The following is a 19,244-nucleotide window of genomic DNA, read 5'->3' as shown; positions in this document are numbered from 1 at the left end:
CAACCATTTTCTGCCTTCACAATTTGATCTTTATTTAAGTGTATTACATTAATCAAATCAGGACCAACAGATCTAATAAGAAAAATAAGGCAACAAAAATCACATTAGAAATGTGATTTTACTCACATTTTAATAGCTCTTCTTCACATGTGATAAAATGTATCACCTATTAAAATCAGAGCACTTTCTAAGGCAAACTTTCCAGTTTTATATTTTCATTTCTGACACTAGAGAAAACTAATTTTTAAAGGCTATCTTTTAAGTAAAATTACATTGTACAAATGGAATCACTGGCCCTTGTCTCCAGTTTGTCAGCTCTTAACCAATCTCCACTTTAAATGCTGTGTCCACTGAGAGCATGAGAGAGGAAGACAAAAATGACAAAATGCTGGACCACAACTAAATGTGAACAGGCTACACTGGTAACAAACTATCAAGTAATCTAAAGTCTGCATCATCCTCGCTTATATCAAAGGGTATTATTCTGCTCATAATAAATTATGAACAACTGTATTAGTTATTCCACAGCTCTGGAAGATTTTAATAATTTTTTTATTAAGACAATTTTTTCATTCATTTTACACACCAATCAAAGATGCCCCTCTTCTTTCCTCCCCAGCTTCCCCCTCCCAACCCACCCAATAATTCTTTAAAAAAAACATTTCAGCAACTAGGAATTTCTAGCACAATCCTTAGGAAATGCTGGCTATTCATTTGTAAAGTAAAACTGAAAACTGATTCTGTTGCTTCCAAGTTTAGCTAACATATCTGGGCATGTTTTCTATCACTCTGAAATGTCACGTCCAGCACTTAGATCAGGTGTTCCTTTTGAAGGGAGGACATGTGAGACTCTGGGCATCTGCTGACACTGCTGTAACCCAAACAGTTCAACTGTCCCCCTGACAGGGATGACAGATGCTGACATTATCAAACGCTGTACTATTTTTTCCCATGGCCTCTCCTTGCCCTGATATGGCCAGTACATGAAACTCCACTATCCAAAAGCACACTTGAGCAACTGGACCTGCTGAATGGCTGCCATGTAACTACTAAAGATAGAACCAGCCTAGTGCTATCTTCAGCACTTAAGTTCAGGCAATTGAATACCTGTTTCACTATTAGGAAAAATGATGGAAAGAATTAAAATTACATTATAATACTTAACACCTGACAGAAGCAGAATACAATATACAACTATTTGCAGAGTGTCTGAGCCTATGTTGTCCTTCTTACGGGTTAGTTTAAGACAATATATTAATGTGGTATTTCACTCAGCATTCTTATTTTACAAACTATCATTTATCAGACTTTTATCTTATGAGTATGTTTCAGAAGATATCCTCCTCAGACAAAAAAATCTACAGCAGAACCATATTGTAAGTACTTAAGTGCTGCTTTTAAAAGTATCATGTGATATATTTTAATACTCAAAATTCATGGATTATAGCTAACTACCACATGTCAACGTATCATTAATCCTATAATAAGAACTAAACAATCTATACTCAAAGTAGCACAGAATTTAGTTAAGGAAATAAATCTTTAAGGAGGTTAAATTATGACCCGAGGTTATTATGCCAACATAAGCAAAAACAAAGAATGACACTGAAGACACGTGTGGTCTATTTATAAACTAAAGGGCAGAGGCATTTTCTTAAGGCCACGCATGTCCTGCCATTCGTGCCAACAACTCGCTTCGTCCTCAGCAATCACACCAAAATAGCAGTGCAGAAATCTGTAGCTAAAAGGACTCTTAACTTCTGGTTTAATTACTCAAAAACCTGGCTTGCAGGCTGGATGTGGTGGCACACAACTTTAATCTCAGCACTCGGGAGGCAAAGCAGGTGGATATCCATCTGAGGCCAACCTGGTCTACATAATGAGCAGCCAGGGCTACACAGAGAGACTCTTTGTTGGAGAGAGGGAGGGAGGGAGGGAGGGAGGGAGGGAGGGAGGGAGGGAGGAGAGGGAGGGGAAGGGGAGGGGAGGGGAGAGAGAAACAGGAGAGGGAGAGGGAGGGAGGGAGAGAGGGAGGGAGAGAGGGAGCGAGAGAACCTGCTGATAAATAGCTTGGAAACATTACTCTGAAATACATTATGATGTCTGTTCTTCTGTAACGTCATTAGTTATGTGCATCTAGGGGTTAAGTAAGGATGCACACCAATGTGTTAACAGGAGAAGACTTCTGAGGTGCAAGAGGAGCAAGTAGCAGGACATGCACCTACAAGTGGGGCTTTCACTTTTAGCGACGGGCACAACAGTTCAGGAACTTCTAACACTTGTCCTGTTGTATTTCTACAAAAGAGCACTTAACCAGTTTGGATCCTACACTAGCAGCGGCAATGCTTTGCTAAAGCTGGTAAAATGGAACCAAATCGCCTCTTCAATGGATTTGGTCCCCTTCAACCAGCTGTAGCTATGCATTGATTACCACAGGACAGCCAGTATTTCATCTGTGAATATGAATTACATGGCAACTAATTTCTGCTTATTAATTTATTCTGACTGTAATTAAAAGAAAATAACTAGCAACTGTCAATTTTATTTGGAAGAATAATAGTGATTAAAGATGTTTATTAAAAGCTTTATGAAAAAAATGTGTGATAAAAAGGATTTCAAATAAAGTTATTTATTTGTGGTCTTTGGCAATAACTTTTCATTTCAATAAATTTTAAAAACTATTATAAAAGCATTGCAAATTTTAAAAATCACACTATTAAACATCTCATTTTTCTGAAAACAAGAAAATGCCTACTTATTACCCGATGAACTTCCTGAAAAGGAAAAAAAATCTGAGAAATTCATCAAAACTCACCTAAAAACATGATCAGAATATATCAGTGTGTTTCACATGGATATGCATATTTTAAGAGTTATCTATATAATTCTTAAAAAGTATGTGTCTATGTGGGGGCATGTGCACAAGAGTGAGATGCCCACAGAGAACAGAGGCATCAGATCACCCTGGAGTTACAGACAGGTGCACCTGCCATGGGTGCCTGAAACTGAACTTACGCCTCTGAAAGCAGTATATGCTCATAACTGTTGAGCCATCTCTCCAACACATGGCATGCGTGTTTTAAATGAAAGAAAACTGTAAGAATATTCAGCACTCCAGAAATGGAATCACTACCTTCAACAAGTCTACCCTTCAATGTTGCCACTGTTTAACAAGTGTTATCACAATGCTGCAGGATGCTGTCTCAGGGACAGACTTTAAATAAACGTCTAATTCTTCATTCTAACATTCAAAACAAAGAAAATGCTAAAACATTACTACTTATTATTTATGAAGACTTTCAACTCTCTAGACGTGTTCCTCACCTGGCAACTGGCAATCCTCACTAATAAACATGCCACTGCTCTCCTGTCTCTGTCAGTCACAAGGACTTTCCTCACAAGTCTCTCAGTGAAGAGAAACTGCAGGAGACAAGAGACCAAATTCCGCCCAGTTTTCTCAGTAACTACAGTATAACTGGAGATGACTTAATGTTCCTTAATAAACAAGCACTTGATGAAGGTACTGCAGGCAGGTACCTAACTTCGTGTGGATGCATGCTCATCTAAATAAATCTGGTTTTCATTTTTATTAGCACAAATACATTTTTAATCTTGATTTACAACTGAAATTTTATCCAATGGATATAAAACAACAGGACTAAACTCTGGGGGAAAACATCTCTATAAACATCAACCATCTGGCTGGAAATGTAGCTCCAGGGTGCCTAGCACAAAGTCCTGGGTTCAATCTACAGTACTACCAACACATAAGCAAAAACAAACACACCAAATATCAGAAAACACGACCAGTATTATTCTGAATTAAAGTTCTTAAACCTACAGATCAGCTTTGAAATTTACAATCTGTATTGATCAGCACCTTCAAGTCCAGATCTCAAGTATATCTTTCATAAACATAAGGCACCTAGGCACATTTTGAAGACCAAGATAATAAAAGTTTTCCTTCAGAAAATCACATCCAATAATTACCAGTTCTTACCATTTTGCTGATGCACTGCTGAAAAATTACTGTTATTAACTAAAAGCAAAGCTGGGGAGTAGAACCTACTCAATTTCTACATACATACATACAAATGCACATGCAAATTTTGGAAACTTCCCACATTTTCAATCATTAAAAAGTAGAAATAATTACAAGCAAATACTTGTCACAATACTAGCTTATACAATGTTTAAAAAAAAAAAACCACTAATGGGGGGAAATGTACAAATATTCTAAAAAGAAAAAATCCTCAAAAACATCCAAGAATTATATTAACTAAAGAACTACTCACTAGTTGCAATTTAAGTGTAACAGAAGTCCAGTATGCAATCAATTACACTAAGCAATTGTAGCTAATGCAAAATAGAAACAGGCTAAAACTTTACAATGTGGACAGCAGCCACGTTAACAAGAAATACTAGAAAACGGTCAAAGAAAGGGAAAGTGTCAGCATGTCTGTTAATATTTGATATTTTATCTAAAAAGAAGGAAAATTTTTAACATTTGGAAATAATGTGCCATATCTGCTTTTCTACGGTAAGAATAAAGGCCCAAAGTCTAGAAAGAAAAGTTAACTTTAATATCTGATATGAAAAAAAAAAATCTCAAAATACCCAACATGCTACTACAATTGACACATGTTTAAATAACCATTTACTGTCTTCAAATAAAATCTGTATATGGCAACCAACAGTCACAAATGCCCAAAAATAAAGAAAAAGGAAAAAAAGATTCAGCTAGCATTAACCAAAGACACTGTTATATAATTAAATATTTATCTGATGCATGCACGTGTGTGTGCACCACGGTAAACATGGAGAGGTCTAAGGATGACTTGCAGAGGTCAGTTCTCTCCTTCCATAACTGGGACCTGGGGACTGAACCCATGTCATCGGGCAACAAGCACCTTTACCCACAGAGCCATCTCTCCAGCCCCTTTCCTTTCTTTTCTGAATATCATCTAATACAAATTAGCAGGTTGAAGGAGTCACTTTACGAGAATCCTCAAGAATTACACAAGAATTCAAGAAACAGAAGAAAAACATTCCCCCTCCTCAATATGCTTAGCTTATTAACTATACTATGATCACATCTAATGAAAACAAAACAATTCAAAATACTTAAGAGACCTGCTTTTCTAAAACCTTCAAACTTCTAGTCTATCTTAAATTTTATGATCTAACATTACAGCCTAAATTTCCTCAAAAATCTTTTTTGACCATTTAATCTGAAGGACTTGCGCCATCAGAATACCTACAGTTTTCCTATAGAATTCATCCTGTAATTACTCATATACTGTCTTTTAAAATCTTGTAGTTCCTTTCCTATGAAGGATATCTGAGTGTGTGTGCTATTCGGACACGTGAAGGACATATGCATGAATATGAACATCCACAGTCTTAAGAGAAATGGACACAGCAGGCAGCACTAAGGAGCCGGCCATACATGTAAGTAACACGGGTGAATGAACAGAACTCAGGTGGAGAGAAGGAGGCAGCTGCAAAGGGAAAAGAAGTGGGAGGCGACTAAGGTAACACCCTCATAAAGAAAATGTTTGAGAGCCCGGAGGAAGAGAGCAGACAGCCTACTTTAGGAAGGAAAACAGTGTGATCATGTAGCCGAAGAGCAAGGCAGGCAGAAAGGTTTCATTAGTGGAAGACAGAGTCAGAGAGAAGGGCTCTGGACACTCGGCCTGGCACAGGAATACACACTGGCCTATAATCCTAGCACTCAGAAGACTGAGGCAGGAAGATGACAGTTCCAGGCCTACTTGAGCTACACAATGAAACCGCCACCTTGAAAAAGAAAGAAAGGGCTTGAATGCCAAGCCAAGGGATATAATTCTCACATACATTATCTATAAAATGAGGTTATTAACACCCAACTCAAAGGCTGTTCAAAGGGCCAGGGCCATAGCTTGATGGCCTAGTGTTCACCTCAAAGCTGCACAGTCTAGCATAATCACCAGCAGTGCAAGCAAAAAAAAAAAAAAAATCAATTGGTTTTACAATTTGGGCTTTTTAAAGAATTAAGTGAGATGATGAATTTAATGCACTTAGCAGAGGCTTATCATGTGATATCATCATGGCCATCTTCTACTTGAAGGGCAGAGAGATAATAATTACTCTGTCTCCTTCACAATGCAAATGTATGAAGAGTCCAAATATTTGTAACCTTGCTGTGGGATGTTCTGTATGGCATATGTGTTGCTCTGATTGGTTAATAAATAAATCACTGATTGGCCAGTAGTCAGGCAGGAGGAAGTATAGGCGGGACAAGGAGGAGAAGAATTCTGGGAAGTGGAAGGCTGAGTCAGAGACACTGCCAGCCGCCGCCATGACAAACAGCATGTGAAGATGCCGGTAAGCCACGAGCCATGTGGCAAGGTATAGACTTATAGAAATGGATTAATTTAAGATATAAGGACAGTTAGCAAGAAGCCTGGTACGGCCATACAGTTTGTAAGCAATATAAGTCTCTGTGTTTACTTGGTTGGGTCTGAGCGGCTGTGGGACTGGCGGGTGACAGAGATTTGTCCTGACTGTGGGCCAGGCAGGAAAACTCTAGCTACATAACCTGAAAAAAATTCAATCTGTAATCAACAATACGGTCCTTCAATTCCACCCCCTAACACAGTCACAATAAAAACCCTTTTGTTTTCGATGACTACCACCATGTGGTCATCCTAAGAAGCTTTAACAAACACATTAAGGAATTCCAAAAAATAAGAATTCACAGATAGGTAAAACTACTGAACGTCAAAGTGAGCATTTTCCTTGTCAAGATATATAGGGTTTTATTCAACTATAAAGAAACTTAGGTTAAAATTGTTCCAAAAAGTGAGTTGATGAAAACTTCATCATTCAGCAAAGCTAAGTGTTGGCATTTGAGGGTTTTGCTGATCCTTTATGAATATTATGACTCTCCAAAGGCAGCCTCTCTCATATTTTAACCAGCAAACCCTTTTATCAGGTAAACACCCACTACTAAAACATGATTAGGGTTCCTCAATGTCACATATCTAAATCCCAGCATTAATAATGATCATAAATATTTAACATCATGTGAATGGATAATGTGAGATTAGAAGATACCTTGAGAATGATGTTGAAGAAGCAAAACATCTTAAATGCATTTAATTAAAATCTTTAGATATTAGTCAGTACTCATGATATTTTATATGTACATTCAACAGACATCTAATCATTTCATAATACTTATTCATCAGGTAACATGTACCTGATGAATATGGGCATATTTTCTACAGAGCTTTATCATTTGAGATGCTGACATTAGCTGAAACTGTCCTCATCACATCAGGAACAACAGGAAAACAGTCTTAAACAGCACCTAAAGCAGTAAAACAGGCCATTTTTACCTGGGATTTCCTCTCAGTGCAGCATGATGCAGGGCATTGAACCCATTGTTGTTAGTGATGGTCACATCTGCTCCAGCTTCCAAAAGAACTGCCAGGATGTCATCCCGCTTCTTACTTATGGCATCATGGAGAGGGGTGTCACCTTCAGAATCCTTTTATGTTTTATTTTTTAAGTTTAAAGAGATTTCCATTAGTTCTCCTTCCACTGATCACCACATCAACAGCGAAGAAGACTTTCGCTGAACTTCTAAATAAAGAAGCAGGCTCGCTAACAAGCAAACAACTGTCAGTCAGCAATCATGCTTAGAGTTCTTGTTGGTTTGCTGTTGAGATGGAGGTGGGGATGGAGGTGGTTGTTTTTTGAGACAGATTCCCACACTGCAGCCTGAGCTGACCTTAAACTTGCTCTATATAGTTGCAAATGGCTTTGAACTCTAATCCTCCTGCCTCTACTTTCCGAGTGTTGGGATTACAGGCGTGTGCTAACACACCCAACTTCATGTCCTATTAAATATAAAATGCAGGCAAAAAAATGGCAGGGCTGGAGATGTGACTCATTTGGGAGAGCACTGGTCTTTCATGCACAAAGCCCTAGGCTCTATCTCCAGCATCACATGAAACGGCCATAACAATACACACCTGCAATCTTGGCACTTGGGAGGTGAAGGCACAAAGAGCAGAAGTTCAAGGTCATTATTGTCTATAATGTGAGTTCAAAGCCAGCCTGGGCTACAAGACACCCAGTCTCAAATAGTAAAACAACCTACAGCAGTAGTCTCAGGCCCCACAACAAGGAGTTTAAAGCTAGTGGTTTTCAGCCTTGACTACACAAATATCGACAATTCTTCAGTTTCCTATATATTATTATAATATGCAAAATTGGTGAGAATCAACAACCAAAGTTTTTTTTTTTTTTTTTTTTTGGTTTTTCGAGACAGGGTTTCTCTGTGTAGCTTTGCGCCTTTCCTGGGACTCACTTGGTAGCCCAGGCTGGCCTCGAACTCACAGAGATCCGCCTGGCTCTGCCTCCCAAGTGCTGGGATTAAAGGCGTGCGCCACCACTGCCTGGCTCAACCAAAGTATTTTCAAAGGGCAGGAAAGTAGCTGCATAGTTGAAAGTACAAACAAATGTAATCAAAAGCTATAATGTCTAAATCTGCTTTTTTAAAAACAGTATCTCTGTCTAAGGGGTAGAGTGTGTGTGGTGCAAGCAGAAGTGCAGGTGTGCACATGCAGAAGTGCAGGTTGCACACCCATGCACACATCCACAGAGTCCAGAGGAGAACATCAGGCATCTTCCTCCACTCTCCCACTTCTCTGACTAAATCACAAGTTTACTGTTTCAGTGAGGCTGACCAGCCAGTGAGCTTTGGGACTCACCTGTGTCCATCAACCCAATGCTGGGGTGTGGGCATGTGGAGCCATGCCCAGCTTTTTGTGTGGGTGCTAAACATCTGCACTCACGTCCTCTTGCTTGCGCAAGTGCCCTCACTCACTGAGCCATCTCTTCAGTCCCTCAATTCACCTTTTCTGGAGGTATTTATCATTAATCAATTTACTTAGCAATAAATTCTAATTAAATACTAACTGCCTGCATAAATGAATTATTTAGAGCTTATACAATGTATAGTTTTACAAAATCTATATATATATAGCCTACCCTCTAGCATGTAGCACAGTTATCAGATCCAGCTTTCCACCTGTTGTTATAAACTAAAACTTACTGGAACCTATATAAGCATGCCCATTCACTTATGTATTAGCTATGATTACTTCACTTTATAATGGCAGAGCTGTATGATCTTGAAACAAAACACGTGAAAAGCCATAGTACCATCTGGCCCTTTACAGGAAATATTTTCAAATCACAGGCACCCACCCACATAAGGTATTCCTAACCCAAATTCAATCCAACCACCTACCTTCTATGTGGTAGCACTAAAAATGTGTGGCATCTCACTTGAGGAAACCTCTTAACGTGCTTGGAACACCCTTCTATCCTGGTCTATCCTGCTTTCTGGTCCCCACAACAGCTATTCCAAAGCACAAGTCTCAATTACGCTTTGTCTACCCTAATCCCAATTCACATTCCCTGCACACAACTTTGTCTCCCATTTCAGACAGAAAGGTGAGTAGATCTAATTCCTTTTTTTTTTTTCAACAGATCACCCTCAGTTCGTTCTCCATCCTTCCTTTATTTCTGCTACCTACTTATAAAGCCACATCCTAGACCTTGTCACTCCAGAAAAATGACTTCCTAATAATAACAATGTGCTGAACAGCACCTCACACTCTCTTCTAAAGCCACTGCTCCAACTACTCCACTCTTCAGCCACATCTGACGATCTAGGAGTTCTGTGCTGAGAATCATTCATACCACAAGCTAATTCAGTTCAGGATGATTCCTCCCACTGTGTTCTAATTATTACTGAGTTTTCAACCTAAGGAAAGTAATTCTACATATTCAAATAGTGTTTCAAGGACCACTTTTATTTAAAAATAGTAAGTATTTCAAATCTATTTTGTTAAAGATGATCAAAATAAAGAAAGGCTAGGAAGGAAGCTAAACACTGATATATTATGATTATGTGCTATTTACTTTGCTATGAAGTTAAGTATTCATTCTAAATTTTAACCTTATCTGTATACAAAAGACACTAATAACCAAATGAACACATCATGGATATAGACTGTGTTTCTCTTACATATGTGGTTTAAGTTAATCTGGTTGCTGAATGAGCTTTAAAAAAAATCATTTCTTAGCTAAAATTTTTGCCTCAAAAATTAGGCTACTTTCCTTTCTACTATAAATCAACAAAACATATTTTCCAAAACAGATCTAAGCCAAGAATCTAGAATAAATTAAACTACAATGAAAATATTTAAATAGTTATGAAGTAAGTTATTTTATATCAGCCTGTATCTTGGATATTCTTCACAATAACAAATTTATCACAGAACTTACTACATCCCTTTAACAGCGTTCTACCAAGGCCTGCTCAGTATATTCCTTTCCAGTCTTACCTGGAGACTGGGGTGACAGCCGAAGTCCAGCAGAGTCTTCACAACCTGAAGATGACCTTTATTGACAGCGATATGCAGAGGTGTCTGCCTACGCTTATTACGAGCATTCAAGTCAGCGCTGCCTCGGTGCAGGACTTCGATAACAGCACCCTCATCTCCAAAGGCTGCATGGTGAACGGCTCGATCTCCATCTTTATCCTGAATATCAGCATGAAAGTTCAATCGGTAAAGAGTCAAGAAAAAAAAGCTGAAGCTATAAAACACCATGAACCAGACTAGCTTCAGGAAAACTGTGGGAAAATATTAAAATAGTGAAACCAATAAAATAGCTCGAAATTGACTTAATTACAAACGATAAAACAAACCAGTTATATTACACCATATTTAAACTGGACCTAAGTCAATACAAGGAGTACCTTATTAAAACTGTAGTGCTAGGGGATCAAACCTAGGGTCTCACACAGGTGAGACATGTGCTCTACAGCTATGCACACCTGGCTCTTAACAACTTTTCAGACAAGATCTCACCAGGGAACCCTCCTGCTTCAGTCTCCCAAGTCCTGGTATTTCCAGCTCAATACTTCTAAGTTACGTGAAAACTATACTAGCATCAGCTGAGTGCTAACAAAAAGTATGCAAAACAATGCAGTCTTCTTAATTAAGTAGAAATTTGACATTACATCAGTCACAGCTACATCTAAGTGCTGAACTTACCCACTTCTGTATATGTGAGAACAGAAAAGTCTTACCGAATAATGCACATATATATATATATATAAATAAAATAAAACTGAACCAGTAAATTCCACACTTCCAAAATTCTAGATCTCTTTCATATGACTTAAACTGTGCTTGCCATACTGTATGTAATAGTCATATTTCTAAAGAGATGAAATTAATTTTTTTTACATAAAGGTAAGAAACTACTTTATAAAGGGACAAATGTTTTGCTGTACCATAAAGGTCATATATATTCTGTATCAAATGTATTCACATATAATTAGCTTCATTCCCTTTGCAGAGGTAGATATGCATAGAAAAGGGTACTATAACGCTACTGTATTCATAAGAATACTATACTCCAAATGTCAACCTATTCAACTCCAAATGTAAGCCTATTCAAGCACTCCTCCTTCAGTTTCCTATATATTATTATAATATGCAAAATTGGTGAGAATCAACAACCAAAGTTTTTTTGTTTTTTTTTTGGTTTTTCGAGACAGGGTTTCTCTGTGTAGCTTTGCGCCTTTCCTGGGACTCACTTGGTAGCCCAGGCTGGCCTCGAACTCACAGAGATCCGCCTGACTCTCAATCTGTGTGTCAGTACCTAGCAGACTCCCTAAGTTTTACAGAGTTTGAAAACTCATTTGGTGCCCAGAATCATACAAGTAAATACTGCTGTAATTAAATACATCTAAAACGACTGAATAGGTACAAAACAGGCACTGAACTCAAGATAGTTTTTTGTTGTTGTTGGGTTTTCTTTGTTTTGTTTCAAAGTATTTGTCTATCATTTTTCAAACAGACATCAAAGGTAATATTTATGTAGGAATTTGGTTCAATAACATTTCTTGAAAAGGTAGGAAATTTCTACCTTGTGACTATTTTCAGCTGAATCAAATTAGGAATCTGTGTCACCTATCAATACAGAGAATAAAGGACTAGCCAGCAACCACATAGGAGGTTTCACCCTCACACTCTGAGTAGCACCGCAGTCAAGCATCCCAGAAAAACAAGCATATGTACATGTACACACACATCCTGACAGAGACACACAGACAGACAGACAAACTGATTTTCCAAACCTCCAGTATGGATGTTTTTCCTATTATAATTTTTAAAATTCTGTGTGTGTAGTGGGGAGACAGAAAGACAGAGTGACACAAAGAGAGACAGAAGAGAGTGTGAGTGTTAGTTTGTGGACATGTGCCCTTGGATGCCAGGGGCATTTTTTAATCCCTGGGTCTAGAGTTACAGACATGTGAGACACTCAGTATGGGTGCTGGAAACTGAACTTAGGTCCTGTACAAGAGGAGTGCATGCTCTTAACCAGAGACATCCCTCCAACCCCTCTATTCTAATTTTTACCTTTCCATTTACAAAGGGAACGATCCACTAACACTAACTAAACAGAATAGGAATTATTTATGAATATGAATCTATTATACTTATGGTTGTTAGGAAACTATTAACTGAAGCCAGGCACGGGCTACCTACCTATAATCCCAGCACTAAGGAAGCAAGAGGACCACAATTTCAAGGCCAGCCTGGATTAAACAGTGAGTTCCAGGATAGCCTGGGCTATATAGTGAGTGACAGACAAGCAAGAAGGCAGGCAGGCAGGGAGGGAGGAGAGAGAATAAGGAAGAGGAAGAAAGGAAAAAAGGAAACACAAAAACACACACACACACATACACACACACACACCACACACACACACACAAAAAAAAAAAACTACCAACTGAAGCATGTTATGCAGCCCCTATCAACAGTTTGTTTATGTAAAAACATTTAAAAAATTTTAAACAATGATATATGACATTAAAGAAAAAAATTTTTAAAATTAAAGATTATAGAACACACATACATACAATAGGACACTACACTGACATGTTTCTAGATTTCTCCTCTAAATTAGAAAATCGGTTTTCTTGCTTTCTTCTGAATTATTCTGAATCAGCTTACTGCACGGCCTGTCTCAGTGCTGTCCACATAAGGTTCTATGAAGACTCTGAAGGGTCCTTAGACTAAGCCGAACACTAATCCCCCCTTTCCTGCCTCTCTCTCCTTTCAACCATCTAAAAGCTGTTCCTATTGCAGCTGTCCCTATCTTGCCTAACAAAATCACAGCCCATAGTCAGCAAAATCTGTGCCCCACAGACCTGCATGTATCTGCTTCCTCTCTGAGTACCTATATGTGTCCACCAGAATCCACAGCTATTATTCTATTCTCTCTTCTCCAACTAATGGGGCCTGACTCAATACCACAGCTCATCCTGCATCCATTTCATTCTTATGCCAAAGACAAAGATCTCCACACAGCAGTATTGCCGTCTCTCACTCTGTGGCACAGACTGACTCACTGTGACTGAAGAAGACACTGTGCTGTTGACCTGTTCCATCTACTGTATTTGTGACTGCTACAGTTTGGAAATGACCTATTAGTACAGAAGGGCCTGTGCTGAAAGCTGGTCCCCACTGTAGGAGTAGAGGGGCCTAATGGAAGGTGGCGAGGCCTTGAAAAGGTGAGTACAGGTCTCACAGCAGCAGGTTACCTTCAGAGATAGAAGAGTCTGGCTTCTTTAGGGCATCTTACTTCTCTCTAAATACAATACTTCTCCATCACTCTCTCTCCTGTCTACAGCTGACATTCCAGGTCTTCAACAGTTTCAGTTTTTAAGGGTGAGGGGTCTCCAGTAGCAACTTAATTACTCTGGGAACAAATATCTAAAGCCATTTTGTTGGTGGTAATTTGAGCCCTGCTTGGTATTTAACAGCGAGATTCCTTTACAATGATCAACCTTGAAACCATTTACCTACTCCTTTCCACTTTTACAGTTTTGTTTTGCTGTTTTCATTAATAAGATAAGCCAGAATTGGACAGAAGTAACATCTGTTTGATTGTGGTCTTTTTTTTGAGACAGGGTTTCTCTATGTTGTCCTGGCTGTCTTGGAACTCCTATAGACCAGGCTGGCCTTGACTCACCTTGATCTCAAAGATTCACCTGCCTCTGCCTCCTGAGTGCTGGGATTAAAGGTGTGCACCACCACCACCCAACTAATAACATTTGTTTTAAGAAACAAAAAGCGGCAGGCGGCGCACGCCTTTAACCCCAGCACTCGGAGGCAGAGCCAGGGGGATCTCTGCGAGTTCGAGGCCAGCCTGGTCTACAGAGCGAGATCCAGGACAGGCACCAAAACTACACAGAAAAACCCTGGGGGGGGGGGGGAGTTGAAGCAAAAACCCTGTACTGTCTACTTCTTCCAGTGGAAAAATTTTAGTTAGAATACATTGAAATGATACAAAGTATCATGTTAAAATTGTGCTTTGTTTTCTTTATTCCATATTCCAATCCTTTAAAATATTATCACAGACAATGAAACAGAAGCTTGTGTTTTTAAAGAATGAAAACAAGTTTCCTTGCTACACTACAATACCAGTGGGCTGTAACAGAAGAACCACCTGTCAGGAAACTGAATGTTTTACAAGGAAACTTTCAGCCCAGTATCATTTTAGAAGCAAAAATCATTTAAATTTTGGGTTTATGGGGTAGGAGAGGTAGCTCAATCAGTACTTACTTGCTGTACATACAAACATGACTATGAGGAAGGAGGGAGGGGGGACAAATGGAAGGGAGGGAAAAACTGGGGTCTTAGGATGAAGCCTCGTATCACTCCTATTACTTAACCCTCAACTCAAGTAGTCTTCCTAAACCTTAGTAAAATCAACCTGTGTTTCCTAATAATGAATGTTTGTATTGTATCTAAAAATAAAGGGCATTCATCCAAACCTCCATTATCTTTTGTCAGCATTCAGGCATCTGCACTGACCTGCCCTTAGGGTCCTGACAGGATGTACCTCAGTTGCAGCCACTAAGAGCACCCCTGTGAGTATCTGCTATGTTTCCTTATAAAAGGCGGGCCTTGTACACCTCCCGTCTTGCTCTTTCTCTTCCCTCACTCTCTTCCCCAGGGACCCATTTCTGCCCCTTCTCAGCCACTTCTCTTCCCTCCCACGTGGGCTCTGTTGGATGGTTTGACTCCTTCGTGCCACTTTTATAATACAACATCTTTATACTTTATCAATGAGGGAAAAAAAAAAACCTCCTGAGTCCCTGAAGAGACCCAAAATTTGCCCCCATCTGGACACACAAGTTCTCACAGGCCACGATGCCTTAACCTGTACATTAAGGAGGAAAGAGAAAGCAATCCTGTGCTCAGTAAGCCATTCCTGAACAAAGCCAACTTTCCAAAACAGCTTTCTGAGCTTTCCTTTAGTCAAAGAAACAGGAAGGAAATATGATGCAGAGTCTATCCCCAGGCCAAGAGCCACTACTGTGAGTTATGAGGAGAAAGAGGAGGAAGAAGGAGGAGGAGGAGGAGGAGGAGGAGGAGGAGGAGGAGGAGGAGGAGAAGGGGGAGGAGAAGAAGAAGAAGAAGAAGAAGAAGAAGAAGAAGAAGAAGAAGAAGAAGAAGAAGAAAAGGGTCAATTTTGTGTCTATTTTGAACTATGAGTTGTATTTATACTTTAATTAAATTTGTAAATAGTTCTTCTAACATTTGAGAAACTGGGTTTTGTGTTGTCTTGTTTTGAACAATAAGGATCCTTTTATTTGCTAATTGCCATTACAAAACTGGCTACATTAGCAAAACTACAATTTTCTTGAATTGACGTCAAAGGCAATCACTCTCCAAATGTTAAGTAAAACCATGTAGAATACAGCATCAGTAGCAAAATGCTGAATTTTATGTTTTTACCATTTTGATCTTCTGAACAATTTAATGGAGAAAAACAAGGGAAAATACTATGCTTACGTCCAAGAATGTAAACACGTGATTGCTTAGGCTGAAAACCCTGGCAGTGTCTGCAGAGCCTCTCCTCGCTCCTCCCCCGGAAAGCTACAGTCTAACAAGGATCAGGGGAGACCAAAGACTGTACTCAGTGTTCTGACAGAGCACAGACGGGAAAACACCACACAGTGCCTCTGTGACCAGGAAGCCTCCCAATCACTTCCCCTCAAGACCTCCTAAAGTTCTTTCTGTCCACTTTGTCACAGTCTGAATAAGTCCAGGAAACTCTTATTAAATTTAATCTGACATAGAAATATCATTTTTACACCTCTTCTACAAATTATATAAATCTGCAATAGTTTATAAAACAAGGAGGACAGCACAAGTCCCCAGGGTCTCACTGTTCTTGCTAATGGACGACGGTTTTTAAACTGAAGGACTATTTTCAAACATCCTACAGCACGCAGCTCTAGCTCCAATACGTTCACAGTATAAACTGACCATTTATTTTGTATCTGAATTCAGTTAAGCAGGGGAAAAACTTACTGAGGAAAGCAATGTCAATGTCATTCCAAGCTCCTCAGCCACCCCCTATTCTGTAGGCAATCTCCCAGGGACAAGGAGCTCTAGACACACAAATACACAAGAGTCCCATGTTGCCAGTACAGACAGATTGTTTTTAACTAAGGAAAAAGAAATGTAGTTTCAGACTCTTGTTTTTTTAGTTCTGTGATTTCAGAGGGGAACTAGTATTTCACTAGCTGCTACTAATATGGATTCTGGAGTCACTAAATTTAAAATGAGATATTCAGCTCAATTGCACTCCATTCCCCTAAATCCAACCAAAACAATAACAAAATAAAACTAACTGCCCTCCAATTATAAAACACTAAAATTAACAAGTCTTCTTGTGCAGACAAAAATAGCTGGCTTTATATATTCATTTTGTGAGACAAAGTCTTGCTATATAACGCTGGAGATCCTCAGACTCACAGCAATTCTCCTGCCTCAGTCTCCCAAGGGTTGAAATTACAGTTATATGCCACCACATCTGACAAAATAACTTTTTAACACACATCTGGGTTCTTAAATTCACAGTCAAGAAAAATGTAACTTTTATACTACTGCAAATGAAAAATAAAGTTATATATTCCACTCATAATAAATATCACAGTAAAAATAACTGTCCTGTAGTTGGCATCTTCAACACTAATTTGAAGTTTAAGCACCTGGGTTTGGAGAGATGGCTCAGCAATTAAGAGCATGTACTACTTTGCAAAGGACTCAGGTTCAATCCCAGTACCTACATCATCAGGCAGCTGACAACCACCTGTAATTCCACCTCAAAGAAATCTGATGTCATCTTCTGACCTCCAAAGATACCTGTACTCACATGTACAAGCGTGGGTGTACACACACCTGCACCAGCAAATGTACACTGACAGACATGTAACCACAAACATACATACACATCAACACACAAATAAGCATTCCCTGTCCTCCCGCCCCCCAAAAAAAAGATTTTCTTAAAAAAAAAAAAAAAAAGATTAAAAGTCAAAATTCATTCAAGTTCTCTCCATGGACAACAGAAAATTCCAACATCAAAAAGGAACTATTTAGTGGTAAAATACCATAAGCTCTTTTTGTCCAATAAGACAAACAATCAGAGAAAAAAGGAAAGTAACATAAGATCAGGAAGACTTCCTTTTCAAGGATTATTAAATAAATAAATAAATAAATAAATAAATAAATAAATAAATAAATAAATAAATAAACAAACAAACAAATAAATAAGTAAAGACTCTAGGAAATGAAGTATTTAAACTCCTTCCACAGGAAGAGTTTGGAGGGCAAAACTACATATCCTGCCTGATCTAAACTAGAATAAATACAATCCTGATATCCATTTTTGGGTTTGTTTGGTTGGTTTGTTGTTGCTGTTTTGTTTGTAATGTTACAGTTAACAAAACAAGCTAACATTCCTACTTTATATATAGACATATGTTCCACCTGCAACTCCAATGACAGTATTTACTGCCCTTTTATAACAAAGTTAAACATATGTACTTGCAAGGATAAAAATGCACTGTAAACATTTCAAAATAAAATAAAGCTAAGCAAAAGACAATTACATTGTAAGAAAATAGGACCTCTGAGTGTTAGCTCAGAAAGACCTTGATCCCAAGGGTATACATTCCCATAATAAATTTCTAATAGGAACTGTGGGTAAGCCCATCAAGGCTCCCAACAGTGTTTCTGCCCTGGTAGAAGGAAACCATGTCTAAAATGTTGAGGAATCATTAAAAAGAGAGAGGGAAGGATGGAGAGAAAAGGAGGGAAGGAAGGAGGGAGGGAGGAGGGGGAGAGAGAGAGAGAGAGAGAGAGAGAGAGAGAGAGAGAGAAGCTTTGAACTACCGTTTCACAATTTTTCATTTGAATCTGGACAACACTAGATGAACATTGAATTTCAAGAATGAAATTCCATCTTGTATAGACTTATTTCTAGAAAAAGTATACTTAAAATGTTTTCAAGCTTACTTCACATACCTCTGCTTCCACATCTACATTTTGCTTTAAGAGCAACTTCAAAATATCAACATGTCCATTTTGACTAGCAGCTTGCATAGCTGTGTGGCCAGCACACTGCCCATTTACCTAAAAAAGAAAGGAAAAAAGTTAAGACATGTCACAAATCATAAATAAGCCTAGATAGATAGATGGATTTTTCCATCATGTATAGTATATGATTCTTTGAGAATAATCTAACACTACAAATATCACAACAAAGATGACCAACACTATTTAAAGACATGAAAGAGAGCGTGTGTCTGTACGCACATGCATGTGGAGGCCACAGGTCCAGATCAGGATATCTTCCTTGACTGCTCTCCACCTTATCTTTTTAAAACAGGGTCTTTCACTGACCCTGGAGCTCAATGACCACCTAAAGTACCTGGCCAGCAAGCTCCAGGGATCTTCCTTCCTCTACCTCCACAGAACTGTGATTACAGGTATGCCACTATGCCAGCCTACTGCTTGTTTAAAGGTAGGTGCTAGGAATCAAACCCAAGTCCACAGGCTTGAACAACATGCACTTTACTGACTCAGCCATCTTCCCTGTCCCTTGCCCTTTACTTTTCTACTTTGAAAAGTGTTTACTCAGCTTGAGTAAATTAACTGCAAATAAAACTTAAGCTACAATATATAGCCTGAATAGAAACGATCAGATAAACACAACAGAGAACTAGACTTGTTGGCATTACTCAAAAAGCATGTGACAGTCTAGAAAACAAAAGAATCAACTACGTCTTTGAAAAGAAAATAACA

General features: G+C 38.7%; 1 protein-coding gene across 2 annotated transcripts in view; it reads right to left on the bottom strand.

Annotated features, from left to right (window-relative positions):
* Mib1 (MIB E3 ubiquitin protein ligase 1) overlaps nt 1-19,244 on the bottom strand; it is a 115,864-nt gene that overhangs the window by 43,279 nt on the left and 53,341 nt on the right. For both annotated transcript variants that reach the window (XR_009375257.1, XM_059246268.1), the window contains exons 10-12: nt 18,465-18,572; nt 10,407-10,604; nt 7,383-7,534 (exon numbers count right to left, since the gene is read on the bottom strand). Coding sequence is in view for 1 of the 2 variants with exons in the window: in XM_059246268.1 (XP_059102251.1) it covers nt 7,383-7,534; nt 10,407-10,604; nt 18,465-18,572 (458 nt within the window). In the remaining variant the exon portion in view is untranslated. The remainder of the gene's footprint in view (nt 1-7,382; nt 7,535-10,406; nt 10,605-18,464; nt 18,573-19,244) is intronic.

Source organism: Peromyscus eremicus, chromosome 19, assembly GCF_949786415.1.
Source record: "Peromyscus eremicus chromosome 19, PerEre_H2_v1, whole genome shotgun sequence".
NCBI lineage: Eukaryota > Metazoa > Chordata > Mammalia > Rodentia > Cricetidae > Peromyscus > Peromyscus eremicus.
The sequence above is the reverse complement of the archived record's forward strand: the minus strand, read 5'-3'. Positions and strand labels throughout refer to the sequence as shown.